This window comes from Staurois parvus, unplaced genomic scaffold, assembly GCF_062004578.1.
Source record: "Staurois parvus isolate SC_StPar_1 unplaced genomic scaffold, SC_StPar_1.0 ptg000806l, whole genome shotgun sequence".
NCBI lineage: Eukaryota > Metazoa > Chordata > Amphibia > Anura > Ranidae > Staurois > Staurois parvus.
In genome coordinates this window covers 178,366-199,224 of record NW_028318602.1, presented here as the reverse complement: position 1 = coordinate 199,224, position 20,859 = coordinate 178,366, and the positions used below count along the sequence as shown (strand labels likewise).

Genomic DNA, 20,859 nt, shown 5'->3' with positions numbered 1-20,859 from the left:
AATTACAACAGTTTGCATATGTGCCTCCCACTTGTTAAGAGACCAAAAGTAATGGAACAGAATAATAATCATAAATCAAACTTTCACTTTTTAATACTTGGTTGCAAATTTTTTGCAGTCAATTACAGCCTGAAGTCTGGAACGCATAGACATTGCCAGATGCTGGGTTTCATCCCTGGTGATGCTCTGCCAGGCCTCTACTGCAACTGTCTTCAGTTCCTGCTTGTTCTTGGGGCATTTTCCCTTCAGTTTTGTCTTCAGCAAGTGAAATGCATGCTCAATCGGATTCAGGTCAGGTGATTGACTTGGCCATTGCATAACATTCCACTTCTTTCCCTTAAAAAACTCTTTGGTTGCTTTTGCAGTATGCTTTGGGTCATTGTCCATCTGCACTGTGAAGCGGCGTCCAATAAGTTCTGCAGCACTTGGCTGAATATGAGCAGATAATATTGCCCGAAACACTTCAGAATTCATCCTGCTGCTTTTGTCAGCATTCACATCATCAATAAATACAAGAGAACCAGTTCCATTGGCAGCCATACATGCCCACGCCATGACACTACCACCACCATGCTTCACTGATGAGGTGTGTACGCTTAGGATCATGAGCAGTTCCTTTCCTTCTCCATTCTCTTCCCATCACTCTGGTACAAGTTGATCTTGGTCTCATCTGTCCATAGGATGTTGTTCCAGAACTGTGAAGGCTTTTTTAGATGTCGTTTGGCAAACTCTAATCTGGCCTTCCTGTTTTTGAGGCTCACCAATGGTTTACATCTTGTGGTGAACCCTCTGTATTCACTCTGCTGAAGTCTTCTCTTGATTGTTGACTTTGACACACATACACCTATCTCCTGGAGAGTGTTCTTGATCTGGCCAACTGTTGTGAAGGGTGTTTTCTTCACCAGGGAAAGAATTCTTCGGTCATCCACCACAGTTGTTTTCCCTGGTCTTCCGGGTCTTTTGGTGTTGCTGAGCTCACCGGTGCATTCCTTCTTTTTAAGAATGTTCCAAACAGTTGTTTTGGCCACGCCTAATGTTTTTGCTATCTCTCTGATGGGTTTGTTTTGTTTTTCCAGCCTAATGATGGCTTGCTTCACTGATAGTGATAGCTCTTTGGATCTCATCTTGAGAGTTGACAGCAACAGATTCCAAATGCAAATAGCACACTTGAAATGAACTCTGGACCTTTTATCTGCTCATTGTAATTGGGATAATGAGGCAATAACATACACCTTGGCCATGAAACAGCTGAGAAGCCAATAGTCCCATTACTTTTGGTCCCTTAACAAGTGGGAGGCACATATGCAAACTGTTGTAATTCCTACACTGTTCACCTTATTTGGATGTAAATACCCTCAAATTAAAGCTGACAGTCAGCAGTTAAAGCACATCTTGTTCGTTTCATTTCAAATCCATTGTGGTGGTGTATAGAGCCAAAAATGTTAGAATTGTGTCGATGTCCCAATATTTACGGACCTGACTGTACCTGTACCTGGCTGGTGCTGGCCTCACCTGGTCCCGGTGCCTCTGCTCAGGACATCTTCAGGAGGGTGGTCACCTTGGTACTGTGTCGCCTGCCTCTGCTGGATACAGTACCCACACCGCCATCACACGCTGCCCCTCGTGGCTTCTGGGCCGCAGCCGCGACCCTGGGAGAAGCCCCGTGGGTGGTGCCATTGTTGGTAATGACAAGCTTCATAGGATAGCCCCACTTGTACCCAAATGTTGTGGTTCCAAAGAGCCATTGTGATAATATTCAGGCTTTTATGCAGTAGTAGTGTATGCTGGTATTCAATTGAAGATCAGAATAAGTAGAGGAGCGGTGTTCCTCTTTTCGTGTTAACAACATTAGTCACTCCTTTACGTGAAAAAAAATGGATGCGGACTAATGTGTCCCTGGGTACATGTTCTGAGATGTGCGGAGGCTTGGGAATACGATGTATCCTATCTGTTGTAAGCTCCAAAAGGGACAGGTCTGGCATTAGAGATGAAAACATAGTAGTAGCATAGGAATGCAGTAATGCAGGTACTACTGTTTCTGGGATCCCTCTGATTATCACATTGTTCCGCCTAGACCTGTCCGCTAGGTCAGCAAGTTTTGCCTTCAACCACACCTATTCTTCATTAGACTCATTTGCATCAATTAATTTGTTGATTGTGGAGGCATATTCCCCCATTTTATTTTCAATGTAGTTAACTCTGTCCCCTACAGCTATAAGCTTATTGTTAAATTTCCGCATACATGCCATCATGTCAGTATGTATAGTGCTTCTGAGAGAGATTAACATATCTTTTAGAGTGGTATCTAAAATAGGTGGATTTGATGTGGGAAATGATGTAATGGATTCTGGTAATTCTCTAGTGTCCTCCTGTGAATCAGGATTTGAGCTCACCTCACATTGCTGCAAATTTGAATCGTCCATCCTAAACCTGGATTTTTCAGGGCTTCTGACCGATGGGGTAGAGGCTTGTGATATTGTGGCCAACTCTATGTTGTCACCATAGTAGCCATTCTGATCCCTGTGTAGGGAATGAGGAGTTTCTGGAGGAGAAGAGGAATGTGAGCTGGCGCCATCTTGGCCATGCCGCAGCTGTGGCTGGAAGAAGTATGTAGTAAGTTTCTGGGGTTTGTGACCCTCTTTTCACTTTCTGGGCATGTTACCTGGAGGTAGGGAAGATGAACCGCCAAGTTGGGGTGAGTGAACGAAGCCCCTGTCAGCTGCAAGCCGCTATTGTTTTCCGCCATTTGCTGGAGCTCCGGTGTTAAGCCGCCATCTTGGCTGCGATCAAACCATGCCCCCTGTAAGTGTTATTTTAATAGTGGGAAAAATAAAGTCTCAAACAGAGAGCACTATGTTTTGGCCTTTTTAATACATGGTCACATATCCATCAATCTCTGAGCGTTAGCGGAGGAGAAGTGGGATATCACCTGGATAAGAAGTGGATTTTGGGTCCAGAAGGGCAGCTTTATGTTAATGGGATGAGCTCTTAATGATGTGTTGGAGGTGAGCAGGTTTTTCACCTGGTGTGGAGGAGATGCACTAATTGTGTAAGGAAGTCATGTGTGGATGTGAATGTACTGCAAAACTTTTATTGGACATTCGTATTTTGGACTTTGGTTACATTATCATTAATTTTACACTAATGGTGTTGATAAGTTTATGTTGCGCTGCACTTTTAATTGTATTAATTTTTGTTAGGATGAGGTGAAATTCACTAATGTGTCCAGCTTGCATTATCACATTGCAGTTTAGATTTTTTTCACTGATATTTATATACTTAGTTGAGCTGATTATAAAATATTTTGAGCCATAGAAAAAGGCTCTACCAACTACACTGTACACAGACACTTCAAGGAGGTCCATGAAAAATCTACCCAGGGCCTACAGTGTGGGTACTAGAAAGTATTCCATCAAATTGTACCAAGGCAGAATGGTTCAATAGGCTTTGTGAAAGTGAAACGTTCTGGATTTTTACCTTAACTGGTTGCCGTCCAGCCACAGTGTTTTTACTGCGGCAGGGCGGCAACTCTGCGCAGAACGCCGTTTAACGGTGCTCTGCCAAACAGGTAGGGGGCGCATGTGAGGCACGTGCCCGCCCTACCCATCCCGCCGATCGCGGCAGCGGGTGTCCATCACCGGGTCCCGGCCGGTCATTACCCGCCGGGTCGCAGCGATTACCGGCAATCACTGACAGAGAGCACGGCTGCAAGTCTGCTCTCTGTCAGTTCAGCGCACGCTGAACCTGAGAGAAGAGTTTCTCTCTCAGGATCAGCATGTTCCTGTGAAGTACACACCTTCGCCCCCTAGTAAAACACTCCCCTCACACAGTTAACCCTTTCATTACCTAAAAAATGTTAACCCCTTCCTCCCCAGTGCCATTATTACAGTGTTTTTTTTTTTCATTGATCACTGTATTGGTGTCACTGGGAGTATCAGTGACCCCAAGGCAGTTCCCCCCCCCCCCCAGTGTCAAAATGTCCACCGCAGTCCCGCCGTAAGTCGCTGATCACTGTCATAAATCGCTGATCACTGCCATAAGTCGCTGATCACCGCCATAAGTCGCTGATCGCCGCCATTATTAGTATAATAAAAAAAAAATCCCAGTATCTTTCCCGCCATTTGTAGACACAATAACTTTCACGTAAACCAATTAATTTACACGTATTGGGATTTCCCCCCCTCATCTTTCAGGACAGCACCTTGAGAAACCTTGGCTCCTCCCCACCTGAGGAAACACCTCCACTCTAAATAAAAATGCTGTCTCTCCCCTCCGACCTCAGTTTTAGGTGTTTCCTCCGGTGGGGAGACATCTTTAGGAGGCCTCTCCAGGTGCTGTCAGGGGACAGCAATGCCTGGGGTTCGGAACCTGTAGCGGAGACAGGTTGGAGAGGCAGCTTGGGGTGAAGGCTGGAGAGCCGGCTGCTATCCCCTAGGAAAGGCTGCGGTGGCAGGGCTCGCTCTCTGGGGGACAGAGGAATGTGGCACTCACCTGTCAGCCGCCCCCAGCCCCCTCTGGAGAGCTGCGGGAGCCGGGGCATACTCGGTGAGATCTGGGGAGGATCAGGGAGGAGTCCTGCTCCTCCCATAAGTGCTGGCTTGTGGAGTGCAAAGGGCCGGATGATGGGAGACGTCATTTTCGGTGGAGGGGGCAGTGCTTCTCCCAGGGTCGCGGCTTCTGCCTGTGACCCTATACACCATGGACGGCGACAAGATGGCGGTGCGGAAGATAGCCTGTGGGGACAGGAAATTCCGCAGCAAAGGTGACCACCCTCCTGTCAGATGTCCGGAGCAGAGGAGCCGGGACCAGGCGAGGCCAGCACCAGCCAGACTCAGGTAGGGGAGTCCTTCCCTACCTTTGGGCCCCTAGCTCCAGGGGTATTTCCAGCCCTCTTGGTGGTCAGAGGGTCTAGGGTGGGGGGGGGGCGGTCTTTACAGGTTCTGGCCCTTATTCCTTGCCAGGGAGGTGAGGAGGGGGGGGGGGGGGTCAGGTAGCTTGGTTTTGGGGCGATAGGTTTCCTGGCTCTCTCTCCCTCTTATCTTTTCAGGGTAAAGCCCGTGAGAAACTCAAACACCAGGAGCCTAGGTGGAAATGCCCGTCCTGTAAGGCTACCCTCAAAGAGTCATGGAAGAAGGTGCTATGTGGGCCCTGTATAGAGGGGTTAGTGAGGGAAGAGTCCGGTTCAGGGTGATCTGGTTAAATCAGTAAGAGAATTGACCAACACCTTTGACTCCTTCAAGAATCTGGTGGAAAGTTTAGCTATACCCCAGGCGGCGCCCCACCCTCCCCAGCAAAGGGATCCCAGTGGTGGAGCAACTCCATCAACTAGTTGGGCTAGGGAGGACCAGGAGACTGGAGAAGGTGACTTATCCTTAGATTTCCAGTCCAAGGAAGATTTAGAAGGAGAGGATCCCTCAGAGGCCCGTCAGAGGATCCCAGAGGCCCGTCTAGATACAAATTGTCCCTGGAGGAGGTAGACGATTTGTTGGGGGCAATTTATGCCAAGCTTGACATTAAAGAAGATAAAAAACCCCTGTCTCTACATGATCAGATGTACCAGGGCATGGAGGAACAGAAGCGGAGAGTTTTTCCCATGCACAAAGTGCTGGTGGACACGATAAGGAAGCAGTGGCAGGATCCCGAGAGGAAGCCCTTTTTTTCCAAGTCCCTAAAGTGTAGGTTTCCTTTTGATGAGGACCCATCCACCTTGTGGAAGAAAAATCCCAGGATGGATTTGGCTTTTGAGGACATGGGAGTTTTGCCAGATTTGATGGATAGGAGAGCAGAATCCCCTCTTAAAAAATCGTGGGATTCTACCCTGTCTAATTTGAAACCCGCCATGGCCACCACTGTGGTAGCTAGAAATATGGAGTATTGGCTCACACAATTACAGGCGCATATAGTTGCCGATTCCCCCAAGGATAGGATTCTAGCATCGTTTGAGACATTATTAAAGGGGGTGGGGTATATTGCGGATGTTTCAGCTGAGTCGGCGAGGTTGTCAGCAAGGTCGGCGGCCCTTACCAACTCAGCCCATAGGACCCTGTGGCTTAAAACATGGCAGGGGGATGTCACGTCTAAAGTAAAGTTATGTGGTATCCCCTTTTCGGGTGATCTCCTGTTCAGACCGGGGTTAGAGACAGTGTTAGACCGCACGGCGCACAGAAAGAAGTCCTTTCCCCTTAAGTGGAAAGTACAGGAGCTAGGGGAAGGAAGTTTCGTCCCCCAAAGAGACAGGCCCCTAGGTTTGAAGGCCAGAGAAGGACATGGGGTCAGAGAGGGAGGGGCAAGGGAGGAGCGATATTTCGTCCTCCTGAACAGCCCCAGAAGCCGTGGTGACTCGATTCCCCCGGTGGGGGGAAGACTGGCAGTCTTCCTCCCACGGTGGGAAGCAGAGACCTCCAGCCCCTTCGTACTGCATATAGTGAGAAGGGGGTGCTGCCTGGAGTTCTCGAGGCCACCGCCGCAAAGACTATTGATTACATGCCTGCCCAGGTGTTCACAGAAGGCTTCGGCCTTACTAGCCTCTCTTCGGGAGCTGGAGGAACAAAAAGTGGTTATAAAAGTCCCCAAGGCAGAGAAGGGGGAGGGTTCTATTCGCACGTGTTCGTGGTTCGAAAACCGTCAGGGGCGTTCAGATTGATCCTAAATTTGAAACCCCTGAATAAGGCCCTCCGATACAAGAGGTTTCGGATGGACTCGATCTTCACAGTCAGAGCTTTCCTTCTACCTGGGGCCTTCATGGCCTCAATCGATTTGAAGGATGACTACCTGCATGTTCCCATCGCGGAGGCATTTCAGAAATTCCTTAGGCTAGCGGTTCAGAGTCCTGCAGGGACGTGTCACCTTCAGTTCCGGGCCTTGCCCTTTGGGCTCTCCTCCTCGCCAAGGATTTTCACCAAAGTTATGTCCGAGGCGCTGGTGCCTCTTCGACTTATGGGAATTTCGATTGTGGCCTATTTGGACGATCTGCTCTTATTTGCAAACTCGGCGGATCAGCTGGTTCTGGACATAGCGGTGGTGAGGAGCCATCTGGAGAGGTTGGGATGGCTGCTGAACGTGGACAGGTCCAGCCTGGTCCCATCCCAAAGGATGACTTATCTTGGTTACATACTGGACTCCGCCTGGCAAAGGACCATGCTAACCCCGGAAAAGCTCACCAAATTAGACGGGGGGATCAGGCGGCTACTAGAAAGCTGCAGAATATCATTGAGGCAAGCGATGTCAGTGTTAGGGCTGTTAACCTCGTCCATCTCGGCGGTACAATAGGCGGGGTTGCATCTACATCCCCTACAGATATTAATTTTGGGCCTTTGGGACAGGCAACTGCGGTCGTTAGATTCCCGGGTGCGGATTCCCTCCAAAGTGAAGAGATCCCTGTGGTGGTGGTGGAGGAAGACATCCAACATAACTCAGGGGCTGTTATGGAGTTTCCCGGTGGTCAGGGAGATCACAACAGACGCCAGTGCCCAGGGATGGGGGGTGCACCTAGGGGAATCAGTAGTGCAGGGCGAGTGGTCTCAAGAAGAAAGAAGGGAATCCTCAAACTGGAAGGAGCTAAGGGCTGTTTGGGAAGCACTTCGTTCCTTCCAGGATTTGATTGGGGGCCATCATGTCCGTGTCTTTTCGGACAATGCGACAGTGGTGGCCTATGTCAACAGACAAGGAGGGACAAAGAGCAGGTCCCTCTGGGATCTGACGGCGATGTTTCGGTCTTGAGCAGAGGTGAATCTTGCCTCCTTGTTGGCCGTCCACCTAAAAGGGGAACTAAAACGGGTGGCTGATTTCCTAAGCAAACGGCGATTGAAAAAATCGGAGTGGGTTCTAAATGGGGAGGTTTACCAATCCATTATAGGGAAATGGGGATCCCCAGACATAGACCTCTTTGCATCAGGTCAGAACAGCAAAGTTCCGACATTCTTCTCATTAAACCGGTGGGATGGAGTTCGGGAGGTGGATGCATTAGGGGAAAATTGGGATTTCCCCGAGTTATGCCTTTCCCCCAGTCGCCTTACTGTCAGCAGTATTGAGGAAGTTCAGATTGGAAAGAACCTCTTGTCAAGGTCCTACCTTTTCCCAGAGGTTATGTTACTCCATGTGCTGGCATCCATCTTGGATTTCTGCTGAGCATGATGGGAATCTTTTATGCCTTCAGGTCTCTGAGGTCCATCCCCCAGAGGGGTGTGGCTGAGTACATATAAGCCTGGGATCTGCACATGCTCTTTGCACTTGTGTCTTTGTCTTGCTACAGCTCTGTGTATACGCTCGTGACTCTTCTGGTATTCTGACTCGGCTTGTGACTAAGACCATTCTCTGTGTTTTCCTTCGATCTGACCTTCCGTTGCTGAACCCAGCCCGTGACCTGTGATTCTCTGTCTACGGTTCTGTACTGTTTTGTCCCATTGTTGTTGACCCGGCTTGCCTGACTACGCTATTGTCATTCTCACCAGCTACACACCATTGGTGGCGGCCATTACCGCAGCCGGGGTGTCTCGGGGGCCGCGACCTGGTTCCTGGCTGCGTCAAGTCCATCCCCACCATCAGGGGCCCTGGTGAACGGCAGCCTGGGACTTAGACTCCGCGCCCTGAGGGACTTCGGTCTGTTGGTGGTGGTTGTCGTCAGCCAGTGCGTTACCCTGCCACTAGGCCTACCTGTCCGTTCCACAGCCCTGCCCTGACACCTCTCTGATCCTGATAGCTCCGTACTGGCCCCATTGAGCGTGGTTCTCAATGTTGAGGACCTTGGCAATTCGACCACCCTGGGTGTTACCTCCTCGGAAGGACCTGCTATCACAGGTCCGGTCCTATGTCTCATGGTAGAGAGATGGAAGCTGACGGCGCGGTTTCTGAGAAACAGCTCCTGCTAGTGAAAGGTTTCTCAGCCAGGGTGGTGTCCACACTCTTAGCTAGTAGGAAAAAGGAAACCCAAGCCATCTATGGAAAGGTCTGGAGGTGTTTTAAAGGGTGGTGCTCCAGGGCCTCAGTAGATACCCATAGCCTGGTGTCGGTGCTGGAGTTCTTACAGGCGGGGGCCGATAAGGGGCTAGCAATCAGCACGCTTAAGGGCCAGATATCAGCCTTAAGTGTGTTTTTGGAATCCCCACTGGCAAAGGAGGCTTTAGTCATTAGGTTCTTTACGGTCCTGACAAGACAGACCAGCTGGTAGTAGACCTTTTCCAAAATGGGACTTGGCAAAAGTGCTTAAAATGTTAATGGAGCCATCGCTCGAGCCCCTAGGTTCCTGCTCCCTTAGGGCCCCATTTTTGGTGGCAATCACCACTGCGAGAAGGGTGAGTGAGCTGGAAGCTCTATCAGAGCGCCAAATTTGCACATTTTTTTGGATAGGGTGGTGTTCAGGACGGACCCATCCTTTGTTCCTAAGGTGGCTTTAGACTTTCATTGGGGACAAGATATAGTATTACCTTCGTTTTACTCTAATCCCGCGGGTGAAAGAGAAGAAAAATTTCACTCGTTAGATGTAAGAAGTGCTGTACTCCTTTACCTAGATAGGACTAAAGAATTTCGCAGTATAGATTCATTTTTTGTTTCTTTTGCAGGGGCCAGGAAAGGGCAAAAAGCCTCCAGGCACACAGTAGCTAGATGGCTGAAACTAGCAATAGAGCAGGCATATTGGGCCGCGGGTCTAGAGGTCCCAGAGGGAATCAGGGCTCATTCTACGCGGGTCATGGCTGCCACACAAGTGGAACAGGCAGGGGCCTCCCCAGGACAGATCTGTAGGGACGCAACTTGGTCCAGTTACGGGACGTTTGTTAGGCATTACAGTCTTGACCTGGTCTCGATGCAGGAGCAGGCCTTCGGACGTAAGATGCTGCAAGCAGTGGTCCCGCTGTCACGATATAAAGTCAGGTTCAGAGACCAGTTGCTACAGTAGTTGTAAGGCTTACCTGAAACCAGCAGGATTGGTACACCAGCGGCCCACCCTGGGAATGACGCAGGCTCACCTGAGGTGCGGGGTCTAAGCATCCACCGGTCTTCCCCAGAGCTCCTAATGGTGGAGATAGATTTGGCTGCGTGTGAATGCCAGGTCGCAGATCTCAGGATCACCCCACCAGGGAATAAGTAGGCTGGAAACCAAAAGCAGATCAAACAGTTCAGGGATCAAACAGAAGCGGAGTCAGTCACAAGCCAAGGGTCGGTCACCAATGGTAGTAGATAGGATGAGGCAGAATCGTAGTCAGTAGCAAGCCAAAGGTCGGTAACGTAGATGAAGACAGCAGCAGGAACAGTAAGCGGGATATTGGCTGGTAAGGCACAATAATCTGGCAACCAGGAAGTGCAGAGACATGGCTTTTATAGGAAGTTCATGGGAGGAGCAAGGAGTTCAAGGTTCAAGACAAAACAGGGCAAAGGAAGGATCATCCAAAGAATTGTCAAGGGAGCTGTCCAGCATTCCAGGTGGCTCAGTGAGAAGAAACACTGTCTCTCACCGCAGAAGGCCCAGGTTCGATTCCAGGCTCTGACACCCGCCCTCGGGGTGAGTACTCGCTTATCCTCTCAAGGTGCTGTCCTGAAAGACGAGGGGGGAAAAATCAAAGTTACACTTACGGTAACGCCTTTTCCAGTAGTCTTTCAGGACAGCACTGGTTACCCACCCTCTGTTGTATAATAATTATGAGAGATGTCTGCTGGTATGTTTTGGTGTCTCATATTATGTCTCCCCAGGTGACCAGAGGTACTATTCCAGGAACTGAGGTCGGAGGGGAGTGACAGCATTTTTATTTAGGGTGGAGACGTTTACTCAGGTGGGGAGGAGCCGAGGTCTCTCAAGGTGCTGTGCTGAAAGACTACTGGAAAAGGTGTTACAGTAAGTGTATATGATTAAGGAACAATCTCCTGCGCCACAATTTTGAAAATAGATGATGGAAGCAGCCTGTATTAAAGGTGCCACAGCCACAGCACCAAAACCATGAACTAAAGTATATATATCAATTAATACGGCGCTAGATAGAACAAGATAATATAATTCAGTATATATCAAAGGTGAATAAATATCTGACATCTAGATAGGGTGAAATATATATATATCTGGCATCTATAAAGGGTGAGATAGAAGGCTAAGAGAGTGACATGCATTAAGATGACAAATGGTGAATAATGTCCTTGGTAAATCACACAGACTTCATGCAGGTGTGAGCTGCAATGTGCCAATCCTCTAAGGCTGGAGTGCCCCCTCACCTTCCTGCTCAGGCCCCCAGGGACCAGAGAGCATTGGGTAGTAAATAGAATATTCCTCCAGATGACAGGTAGAACTCTCTGGCGGCGAAGGTATAGCTCTCTCCTCTTGACTAGCCTCAGTACTGGATAGGTAGGTCTCAGCAACAGATGGTACGCCTCAGCAGTGGATGATACCTAAGATGTCTCTCCGGTATGACTCTCCCATACGGTCACCAGTGAGGCAAGAGAGACTGGTATAGTGTAAAACCTTTTATTATGTGTAAACGATACTAAAAAACTACTTACAAAGATCTTAAGACAAGCAGGCCTTTACACCACTCCAAGGGTGTACTGTGTTGGAAAACGGAGCACCAAAATGGCGCCCACGCCGGATATGACGTCAAGCCGTCGATCGTCAAAAACTCCTCCCACTGGCGTATCTACGCGTTACGTCACTCAAACACGTGACTTCATCAGGATATACGCCTACTACTGGTGGAGCCTAATTTATTGGATGGATTAGTCAATCAGCACTCCTACTAGGCGGTGCCAGCCGCCATTAACTTGGAGTACTATACCGAGGACAAACTTCTGTACGTATATGCAGCAATCCTTTGATCCAATGCCGGAGTAAGTGTCCGTAACATGATAAAAACAATAACAGCGCAAAAACGTTAAATGTGATGAATATTAAATAAAAACAAATTAATATGGTGCGAGCTCCGATCACAGGGCTGGGCACCCTAAGGCGGCACTCTAACATACCTGCCACCATATAATATCACAGAGGGAAAGAACCCATAGGATATATGGAATCTAACATAGATCCAAAACAAACCCGTTGTATGGAGATAAATCGCAAGGTGAATGAAATATATAAAAATATATAAAAAATATATATAAAATGTATTGGAAACCGAAAAATGCCACAGGGGCCCATTAATACAGTATGCCATAGGGGTGGTCACAGGATGACATATCCTAAACTAATATAAAGTATATTAAAAATAGGACCCTAATTAATAGATAAGATGCAGGCTCCTATCACAGGACTGAGCACCCTAAGGCGGCACTCTCCACATACCAGCCACCTTACAGTACCACAGAAGAGAAAAAAATTAGCTATAGATACAGATAGCCACCCTAATAGGAAGGTGATATGAAGACATGAATAAATGAGATATAGAGTATGTAGGAAACTAAAAGGAGCCACCGAGGCCCATTTATACAGTTTAACATAGGGATGGTTACTACATAGCAAGTCCTAAGCTAATACAGGGTGTGACCCCTTGGGGTGTCACTATTAGGGATAGTAAGCCCTAATTAAAAGTTGTTAATGAAGCAATTCAAGTCGAATTCAACATTAAGGCCCCTAGGTGCTTGGGACCTCAACAGGAAAATCCACTTGGATTCCATTTGGCTAATAGATCTAACTTTGTTACTCCCCCTCCAGTGTCTTTTGTATTTCTCTATGCCCCAAAATTTGAGTTTAGAAGGGTCACTATGGTGATGGGTAGCGAAATGTCTGGGAACACTGTGTTTGGTATGGCCTTTTTTGATATTTTGTATATGTTCCCTAACCCTCTTCCACATGGGCCTCTTAGTTCTTCCTATGTATTGTAGCCCACACTCACACTGCAGGCAATACACTACTCCTTCAGTATGGCATGTTATAAACTCCTTGATGGTGTATGTCATTCCTGTGGTGGTTGCTTCAAATTGTTTTGTTCTCCTATTGACCCCCTTTGTAGCCTTACACGCATAGCATGTATTGCACGGGTAGAAGCCCTTTAGGTCGAAAAGTGTGGTGCTACGATTTATCTGAGGAGGGTCGATCACATTTTTGACTATGCTGGTTCTAATACTAGAAGCCTTCCTATATACAAATAGTGGTTTGGTAGGTGTTCTCTGCTGCCAAGGCCAGGCATAGATATGAGAGTATAATGTGTTTTATGCATTTCAGCGACAATACACTGTCATTCTCGGGGTAACCCTGAATTTGACCGGCTCCACAAAATTCAGCCCCTCGCAAATCACCTTAACCAAAAATTTGCAGATGTCTATACTCCCCAGCAAAACATCTGCGTTGATGAGTCCCTCATAAATTTTTCTGGCAGTCTTGCATTCAAACAATTTCTCCCCTGCAAGCATGCCAGATATGGGGTCAAGATGTAGAAGACCTGTGAGAGGGCAACAGGCTATACTTATAAGGTTTGGATTTACGAGGGAAAAGATAGTCGCGTGGAGTCCCCTGGATGCCCAGACTACATGGAGAGCAGTGGCAAGATAGTTTGGGACTTGGTGTCATCCTTTTTCCATATGGGGTACCACTTATATGTGGACAATTTTTATTCAAGCGTGCCACTATTTAGACATTTGTTCAATCTTGGAACTGGCGCTTGTGGCAAGTGTGACCTAATGTGTGCCCACCATTAAAAGTGGGTGGATGCAGGGCGGTATATTCTAATGGTGGGCATACCACACACTTTTTCTGGCAGAGGTTTCTTCTAATTTTTTTATTTAGTCCACAGGCTGCATGCAAAAAAAAAAAAAGAACATGGTATATATACCCAACAAGGACAAGTGACATACTGGTACATCACTGGACTTTGAATGGTTATACCAGGATGATGCCTACAGCTGCAGGCATCATCCTAGTATCGTTTTTTTTCAGCCGGCGATCGGCTTTCATGTAAAAGCAATCCTAGTGGCTAATTAGCTGCAGGATTGCTTTTACAAGCAGCGGGAGATGATGCCCCCTCCCCCGCTGCCTTCCACGGCCTTCTCGGGCAGTCTCGTGCCATTGGGGGAACCTAAGAATGCAGCCGGTGTTTCTGCCAGCTGACCATAGAGCTGATTGGAGACCAGAGTGGTGCCAATCTCTATAGTCTAAGAATTCGGAATCTACAAGCATTTCATCACTTCAGTTTTGCAGGATATAAACAGCGCCATTTGTAAATTGGGAAAGAATCTGATCACACCGATTTTGGTTTGATTAGATAATGTAAGGGCAGAGGAGATATCCAGAGTCTGATAGACTCCAGATTTCTCAAAAAAGAATATATGACAATGCCCATTGAAGTTATAGGGGATATTTGCATTCCCTGTTATAGCATTAAAAGTGATAAAAAAAAAAAAAATGAAAGGTACAATGTAAAAATAATAAAAAAAATCAAAATAACAAAAAAAAAAAAAATTGCCCCTCCCATGCGCGTACACCTGTGTGCACAAGCCTTGACCCTGTGCCGGTATGTAAACAGCGGTTGCACCATGCATGTGAGGTATTGTCATGAACGTCAGATCAAGGGCAGTAATTCTAACACTAGCCCTCCTCTGTAAATCTAAAATGGTAGCTTTTAAAGGCTTTTAAAGCGTTGCCTATGCATATTAAAAATGTTTGCAGTTTGTCGCCATTGCACGGGGCATGCGCAGTTTTAAAGCATGTCATGTTTGGTATTTGTTTACTCGGCATACCATTATCTTCTATATTTTACCAAATAATTGGCCAATATATTGTGTTTTTGTGCATTAAAGTAAAAAAAAGTGTATTTTTTTGTAAAAATTTGCTTTTGAAAAATCGCTCTGCGAGTACTATGTGCCATAAAAAATTGTAGTACCCACCATTTTATTCGCTAGGGTGTCTGCTTAAAAAAAATATATAATGTTTGGGGGTTTAATTTCCTAGCAAAAAATACTGATTTTTTTTCATGTGAACAAAAAGTGTCAGAAAAGGCTTGGTCTTCAGGTGGTTAGAAGAGTGAGTGATGTGTGGCATAAATGTCTAATGCTGGGCATAGAATGCCCCCTCCCCCCAAAACAACCGCTTTCTGGAAAGTAGACACCCAAAACTATTTGCTGAGAGGCATGTTGAATCAATAGAAGAATTTATATTTTTACAAATTTTTGGAAAATGACAAAAACATTTTTTTTTTTACACAAAATTGTCACTTAAATGATTTACTGCTCACACATGCCATGGGTATATGTGGAATTACTCCCCAAAATACACTCTGCTACTTTTCCCGAGTATGGGGGTACCACATGTAAGAGAGACATTTTGGCAGTCTAGCCAAGTACAGGACCCCAAAATCCAATAAGCACCAGGATTTTAAAGGGCTTTATTTCCTCAATACACTTCCAGACTACCTATCACAGTTTTGGAGGCCCTGAAATGCCAGGATAGCACCTAACCCCCCCAAATGACCCCTTTTTGGAAAGTAGAAACCCCAAGGAATTTGATAGGAAGCACGGTAAGTATTTTACAGATCTCATTTGTTGCCACAAGTTTTTGGAAAATGAAGAAAAAAAATAAAAACATATTTTTTCTATTCTTTTTTTATATTTCAAAACCTTGTGAGAAAAAAATGAGATCTGCAAAATACTCACCATGCCTCTTTTTAAATTTCTTGGGGTGTCTACTTTCCAGAAAGGGGTCATTTGCGGGGGTTTTGGGCTATCCTGGCATGTCAGGGCCTTCAAAACTGTGATAGGTTGGCCTCCTTTTCACTTTGTTCCATCTCTCCATACGCCGGGATGCTCGGTATGCTTTGCTTCATTGCCCCATACCGGGCCTCTTGGCTCGTCAGCAGCGGTTGGCTTCCTATTTGTTTTTATCGGCTACTAGGACAATTGCTCAGGCCTGGAAGAGTCCGTTTGTACATTTCCAGGGGGTGCGGGATCGTATGACTACTATGATGCTCAACGAACAGATGTCGAGTATATGCAACGACTCTCAACATAAATTTTTGAAAGTATGGGAGCCGTGGTTGCAATACGCCTTTCCCACGCTCCCCCCGGCCAGTGTGGGGAGGTAATGGAGTTTGGTATTGGCGCTCGTGGACCCCTGCTCTTTGGGTTTTTTTGTTTTTTGTTTTTTTTTCCCTTTCTTCTCTGCTCTTCTTCTCTCCTTTTCTGTTTGTTTTGATGTGACAGTGGACAACTGTCTTTAATAAAAGAAAAATAGGTGCAGCGCTAAAAACAAAATATAAATGTTTCTCTATAAAATATATAAATATCAGTGGTCAAACAGATATGCCACACAGGTGAATAATGCATATAGTCTATAAAGAGTGCTGAGAGCACACATAAAGTTCTCGTCCCAGAGTGGTGGTAGTAAAAGGTAAAGGAAATCCTGGAAAACAGATAGAGTGCGCACTCACCAGAGGTGCGTTAAAATAACGCATGTAAGGAAAAAGCTGCTGCAAGATCACTCCAGCATCAGGGCTCTGGTCAGGTCGCACTGCGTCCTATCCTCTGTCTCACCGCAAGGAGAGATGGCCAAGTAGCATCCGAACGTGTGAGCGTCAGGGAACTCCTTGGTCCAAAGAAGTACTGTGGGAGATGGTGCTCTCAGAGAGAGCCCAATGAAGGACGCCACATAGTGTAATACTGTTTGACTTGCGTTTAATAGTCAAAAAGGGGTAAACAAACATGAGTACTGACCATAGATAGTTGGCCACATGAAGTGGCTAGATGTCCATGAGCTGTAGCCCCCCTGACGCGTTTCGTGCGATGCACGTCCTCAGAGGGTCAGGGTTCGGACAACTGTCTTTAGTTGCGATAGTCAGAGTCTTACTGATGTTATTGTAACCTATGTGCCATTGATAGCCCCTGCGTGGGCATACGTTTTGCCTTATTGGAATTAGAGCGTTGTCTGCTCTATTATGCCTTTTTTATTGGTGCAATTGATAGCCCCTGCGTGGGTGTGTTTTGTTGCCTCTGTTTTATACTGTTTAAAATTAATAAAAACCATTGAAATACAAAACTGTGATAGGTAGTGAGGAAGTGTAATGAGGAAGTTACGCACCTTCAGGCTTTCAAAGTGGTCATTGGATTTCAGACTTCTGTATGTGGCTAGGCTCCCAAAAAGTCTCACACACGTGGTATCCCCATACTCGGTAGAAGTTGCAGAATGTATTTTGGGGTGTAATTCCACATATACCCATGGCTTGTGCGAGAGAAATAAATCATTTAAATGACAACTTCATGTAAAAAAAAAAAAATTGTCATTTTCCAGAAACTTGTGGGGAAAAAATAAATCTTCCATGGACTCAATATGCCTCTCAGCAGATAGCTTAGGGTGTCTACTTTCCGAAAAGGGGTCATTTGAGGGTGTTTGTACCATCCTGGTATTTTAGCACCTCAAGAAATTTGACGCTATAACTTTCACACAAAGCAATAAATATACACTTACTGGGATTTTTTTAACCAAAAACATGTAGCAGAATACATTTTGGCCTAAATTTATGACAAAATGTTCGTTTTTTTTGGATATTTTTTATGACCGAAATGAGAAAATATTGTTTTTTTCAAAATTTTTTTTTTTCTTCAAAACTTTTTCTGGTTATAGCGCCAAAAATAAAAAGTGCACAGGTGATCAAATACCACCAAAAGAAAGCTCTATTTGTGTGAAAAAAGGACATAAATTTCATTTATGTACCATATTGCATGACCGCGCAATTGTCCATAGTGCAGCGCTGTATAGCAAAAAAATGGTGTAAATTGCAGTATCTATACCATAGATTGTAGACGCTATAACGTTCACACAAAGCAATCAATATACACTTATTGTGATTTTTTTTTACCGAAATCATGTAGCAGAATACATTTTGGCCTAAATTTATAACTAACTTTGAGGAGCATAACGAAGGCTCTGCAAGGACTGCAGATGTTATCTGATGAACTGGCTGAGAACTCTGGTATCAAGAACCCTTTGGCAGGACTGTTCGAGACATGGTTTGGAAAATGGAAAACTTTAGCTATATCTTTAGTTGAATACATTAATTCTCCTTTGTGGTCTCTTATTTTCTCTATGAAGTGCCTAGATTTTTTTTTCTCTGAGCCCTCATTAAATACTTTCCTGTCCTATCTCCCCATCTGTATCTCTCACTTATTTTATTGAACACTCTTCTCTTATCTTCTTCCAGAAATGTATTTAATTCTTCTCATTTATTTATTACCTTCTGCATATTCTCTTTTGTTACTTTATGTTTATGTATCTGCTCTAACTCACAGAGTTCACTAAGAAGCGTGTTTATTTTTTCTCTTCTTTCCCTCTTCTTTTTTGCTCCAATCGCTATCAGGATTCCTCTAATATAGGCCTTATGAGCCTCTCACACTGTTGTTACGGACACTTCCCCAGAATCATTTTCCTCAAAAAATTGTTCTATTTCTTTTTTAATTCTTTGATCCACCTCTGGATCCTAGAGAAGTGTCTCATTTAACCTCCATACTTTCCCCCCGATCTAATAATTTCCGCATAATAATTGCATTGTGACAGGGCCATGGTCCGATATTGACATCACTTCTATTTTTACTTTGACCAGAGACTCGATAAGTCGATAGTCCAGCAATATATAATCCAATCTTGAATACATCTCATGTGCATGACAATAAAACGTATAGTCTCTGTCCATCATGTGCTTAATTCTCCATATATCTACAAGTTGACATTGGTATATCATTTTTTTCAAGGATTTCAGAGACCTACTACCATCTCTCTGCACAGAGGACATCATATCCATCTGGGGATCCATGCAGAGATTGAAATCACCTGCCACAATTAAATTGCCTTTTTTGAAATCCATTAACTTCCTCAGAGTATTTTTTAGGAATACCTCCAGTTTCTTATTCGGGCAATAAATATTTCCTAATGTACAGTCTATTTCCTGTAATTTTCCCTTCAGAAACAGAAATCTCCCTTCAGGATCTACCAATCTGTCTTCTAGCTTAAACCTTATATTTTTTACAAAACCTATTGCCACTCCCTTGGCACGTTAAATTGGGGAATCTGCATAAAACCACATTGGATAATATCTGGAATTTAATTTCACATTTGATTCTTGCACCAAATGTGTCTCCTGTAAAAAAAACACTGAAGAAAATCTCTTCCCAGGGCTATTTAACCCTTTAACATTATACAGTCAGGTCCATAAATATTAGGACATCGACACAATTCTAACATTTTTGGCTCTATACACCACCACAATAGATTTGAAACGAAACAAACAAGATGTGCTTTAACTGCAGACTGTCAGCTTTAATTTGAGGGTATTTATATCCAAATCAGGTGAATGGAGTAGGAATTACAACAGTCTGTGTATGTGCCTCCCACTTGTTAAGGGACCAAAAGTAATGGGACTATTGGCTTCTCAGCTGTTCCATGGCCAAGGTGTGTGTTATTCCCTCATTATCCCAATTACAATGAGCATATAAAAGGTCCAGAGTTCATTTTAAGTGTGCTATTTGCATTTGGAATCTGTTGCTGTCAACTCTCAAGATGAGATCCAAAGAGCTATCACTATCAGTGAAGCAAGCCATCATTAGGCTGAAAAAAACAAAACAAACCCATCAGAGAGATAGCAAAAACATTAGGCGTGGCCAAAACAACTGTTTGGAACATTCTTAAAAAGAAGGAACGCACCGGTGAGCTCAGCAACACCAAAAGACCCGGAAGACCAGGGAAAACAACTGTGGTGGATGACCGAAGAATTCTTCCCTGGTGAAGAAAACACCCTTCACAACAGTTGGCCAGATCAAGAACACTCTCCAGGAGGATGTGTGTCAAAGTCAACAATCAAGAGAAGACTTCAGCAGAGTGAAAACAGAGGGTTCACCACAAGATGTAAACCATTGGTGAGCCTCAAAAACAGGAAGGCCAGATTAGAGTTTGCCAAACGACATCTAAAAAAGCCTTCACAGTTCTGGAACAACATCCTATGGACAGATGAGACCAATATCAACTTGTACCAGAGTGATGGGAAGAGAATGGAGAAGGAAAGGAACTGCTCATGATCCTAAGCATACCACCTCATCAGTGAAGCATGGTGGTGGTAGTGTCATGGCGTGGGCATGTATAGCTGCCAATGGAACTGGTTCTCTTGTATTTATTGATGATGTGACTGCTGACAAAAGCAGCAGGATGAATTCTGAAGTGTTTCGGGCAATATTATCTGCTCATATTCAGCCAAGTGCTGCAGAACTTATTGGACGCCGCTTCACAGTGCAGATGGACAATGACCCAAAGCATACTGCAAAAGCAACCAAAGAGTTTTTTAAGGGAAAGAAGTGGAATGTTATGCAATGGCCAAGTCAATCACCTGACCTGAATCCGATTGAGCATGCATTTCACTTGCTGAAGACAAAACTGAAGGGAAAATGCCCCAAGAACAAGCAGGAACTGAAGACAGTTGCAGTAGAGGCCTGGCAGAGCATCACCAGGGATGAAACCCAGCGTCTGGCGATGTCTATGAGTTCCAGACTTCAGGCTGTAATTGACTGCAAAGGATTTGCAACCAAGTATTAAAAAGTGAAAGTTTGACTTATGATTATTATTCTGTCCCATTACTTTTGGTCCCTTAACAAGTGGGAGGCACACATGCAAACTGTTGTAATTCCTACACCATTCACCTGATTTGGATGTAAATACCCTCAAATTAAAGTTGACAGTCTGCAGTTAAAGCACTTCTTGTTCATTTCAAATCCATTGTGGTGGTGTATAGAGCCACAAATGTTAGAATTGTGTCCATGTCCCAATATTTATGGACCTGACTAGGTCACAAAGTGAATCTCTTCCATTCTTCTCCTCTCCACACCTCTATCTTCCCCATCTCTTCTCTCTTTCCTCCACATCTTCCCCTTTGATCTCTAGGATTTCTCCAGACTGACGTTTCTCCCACTATTTCG

At 45.3% G+C, this 20,859-nt stretch overlaps 2 protein-coding genes across 7 annotated transcripts in view; one reads left to right on the top strand and one right to left on the bottom strand.

Moving 5' to 3' along the window:
• RABEPK (Rab9 effector protein with kelch motifs) overlaps positions 1-20,859 on the bottom strand; it is a 534,413-nt gene that overhangs the window by 392,618 nt on the left and 120,936 nt on the right. The window lies entirely within an intron of this gene.
• On the top strand, positions 8,825-9,892 carry LOC149444181 (uncharacterized). The gene is made up of 2 exons (XM_089654849.1): positions 8,825-9,121; positions 9,383-9,892. Exons 1-2 carry the CDS (start codon positions 8,825-8,827, stop codon positions 9,890-9,892), a joined length of 807 nt encoding a protein of 268 aa, XP_089510975.1.

Excerpts from the sequence above, each read along its gene's own strand:
- LOC149444181 (XM_089654849.1), top strand. The coding sequence starts at position 8,825 with ATGGAAGCTGACGGCGCGGTTTCTGAGAAACAGCTCCTGCTAGTGAAA. Across the intron at positions 9,122-9,382 it reads CACTGGCAAAGGAGGCTTTA|GTGGCTTTAGACTTTCATTG; the intron begins GTCATTAGGTTC and ends TTTGTTCCTAAG.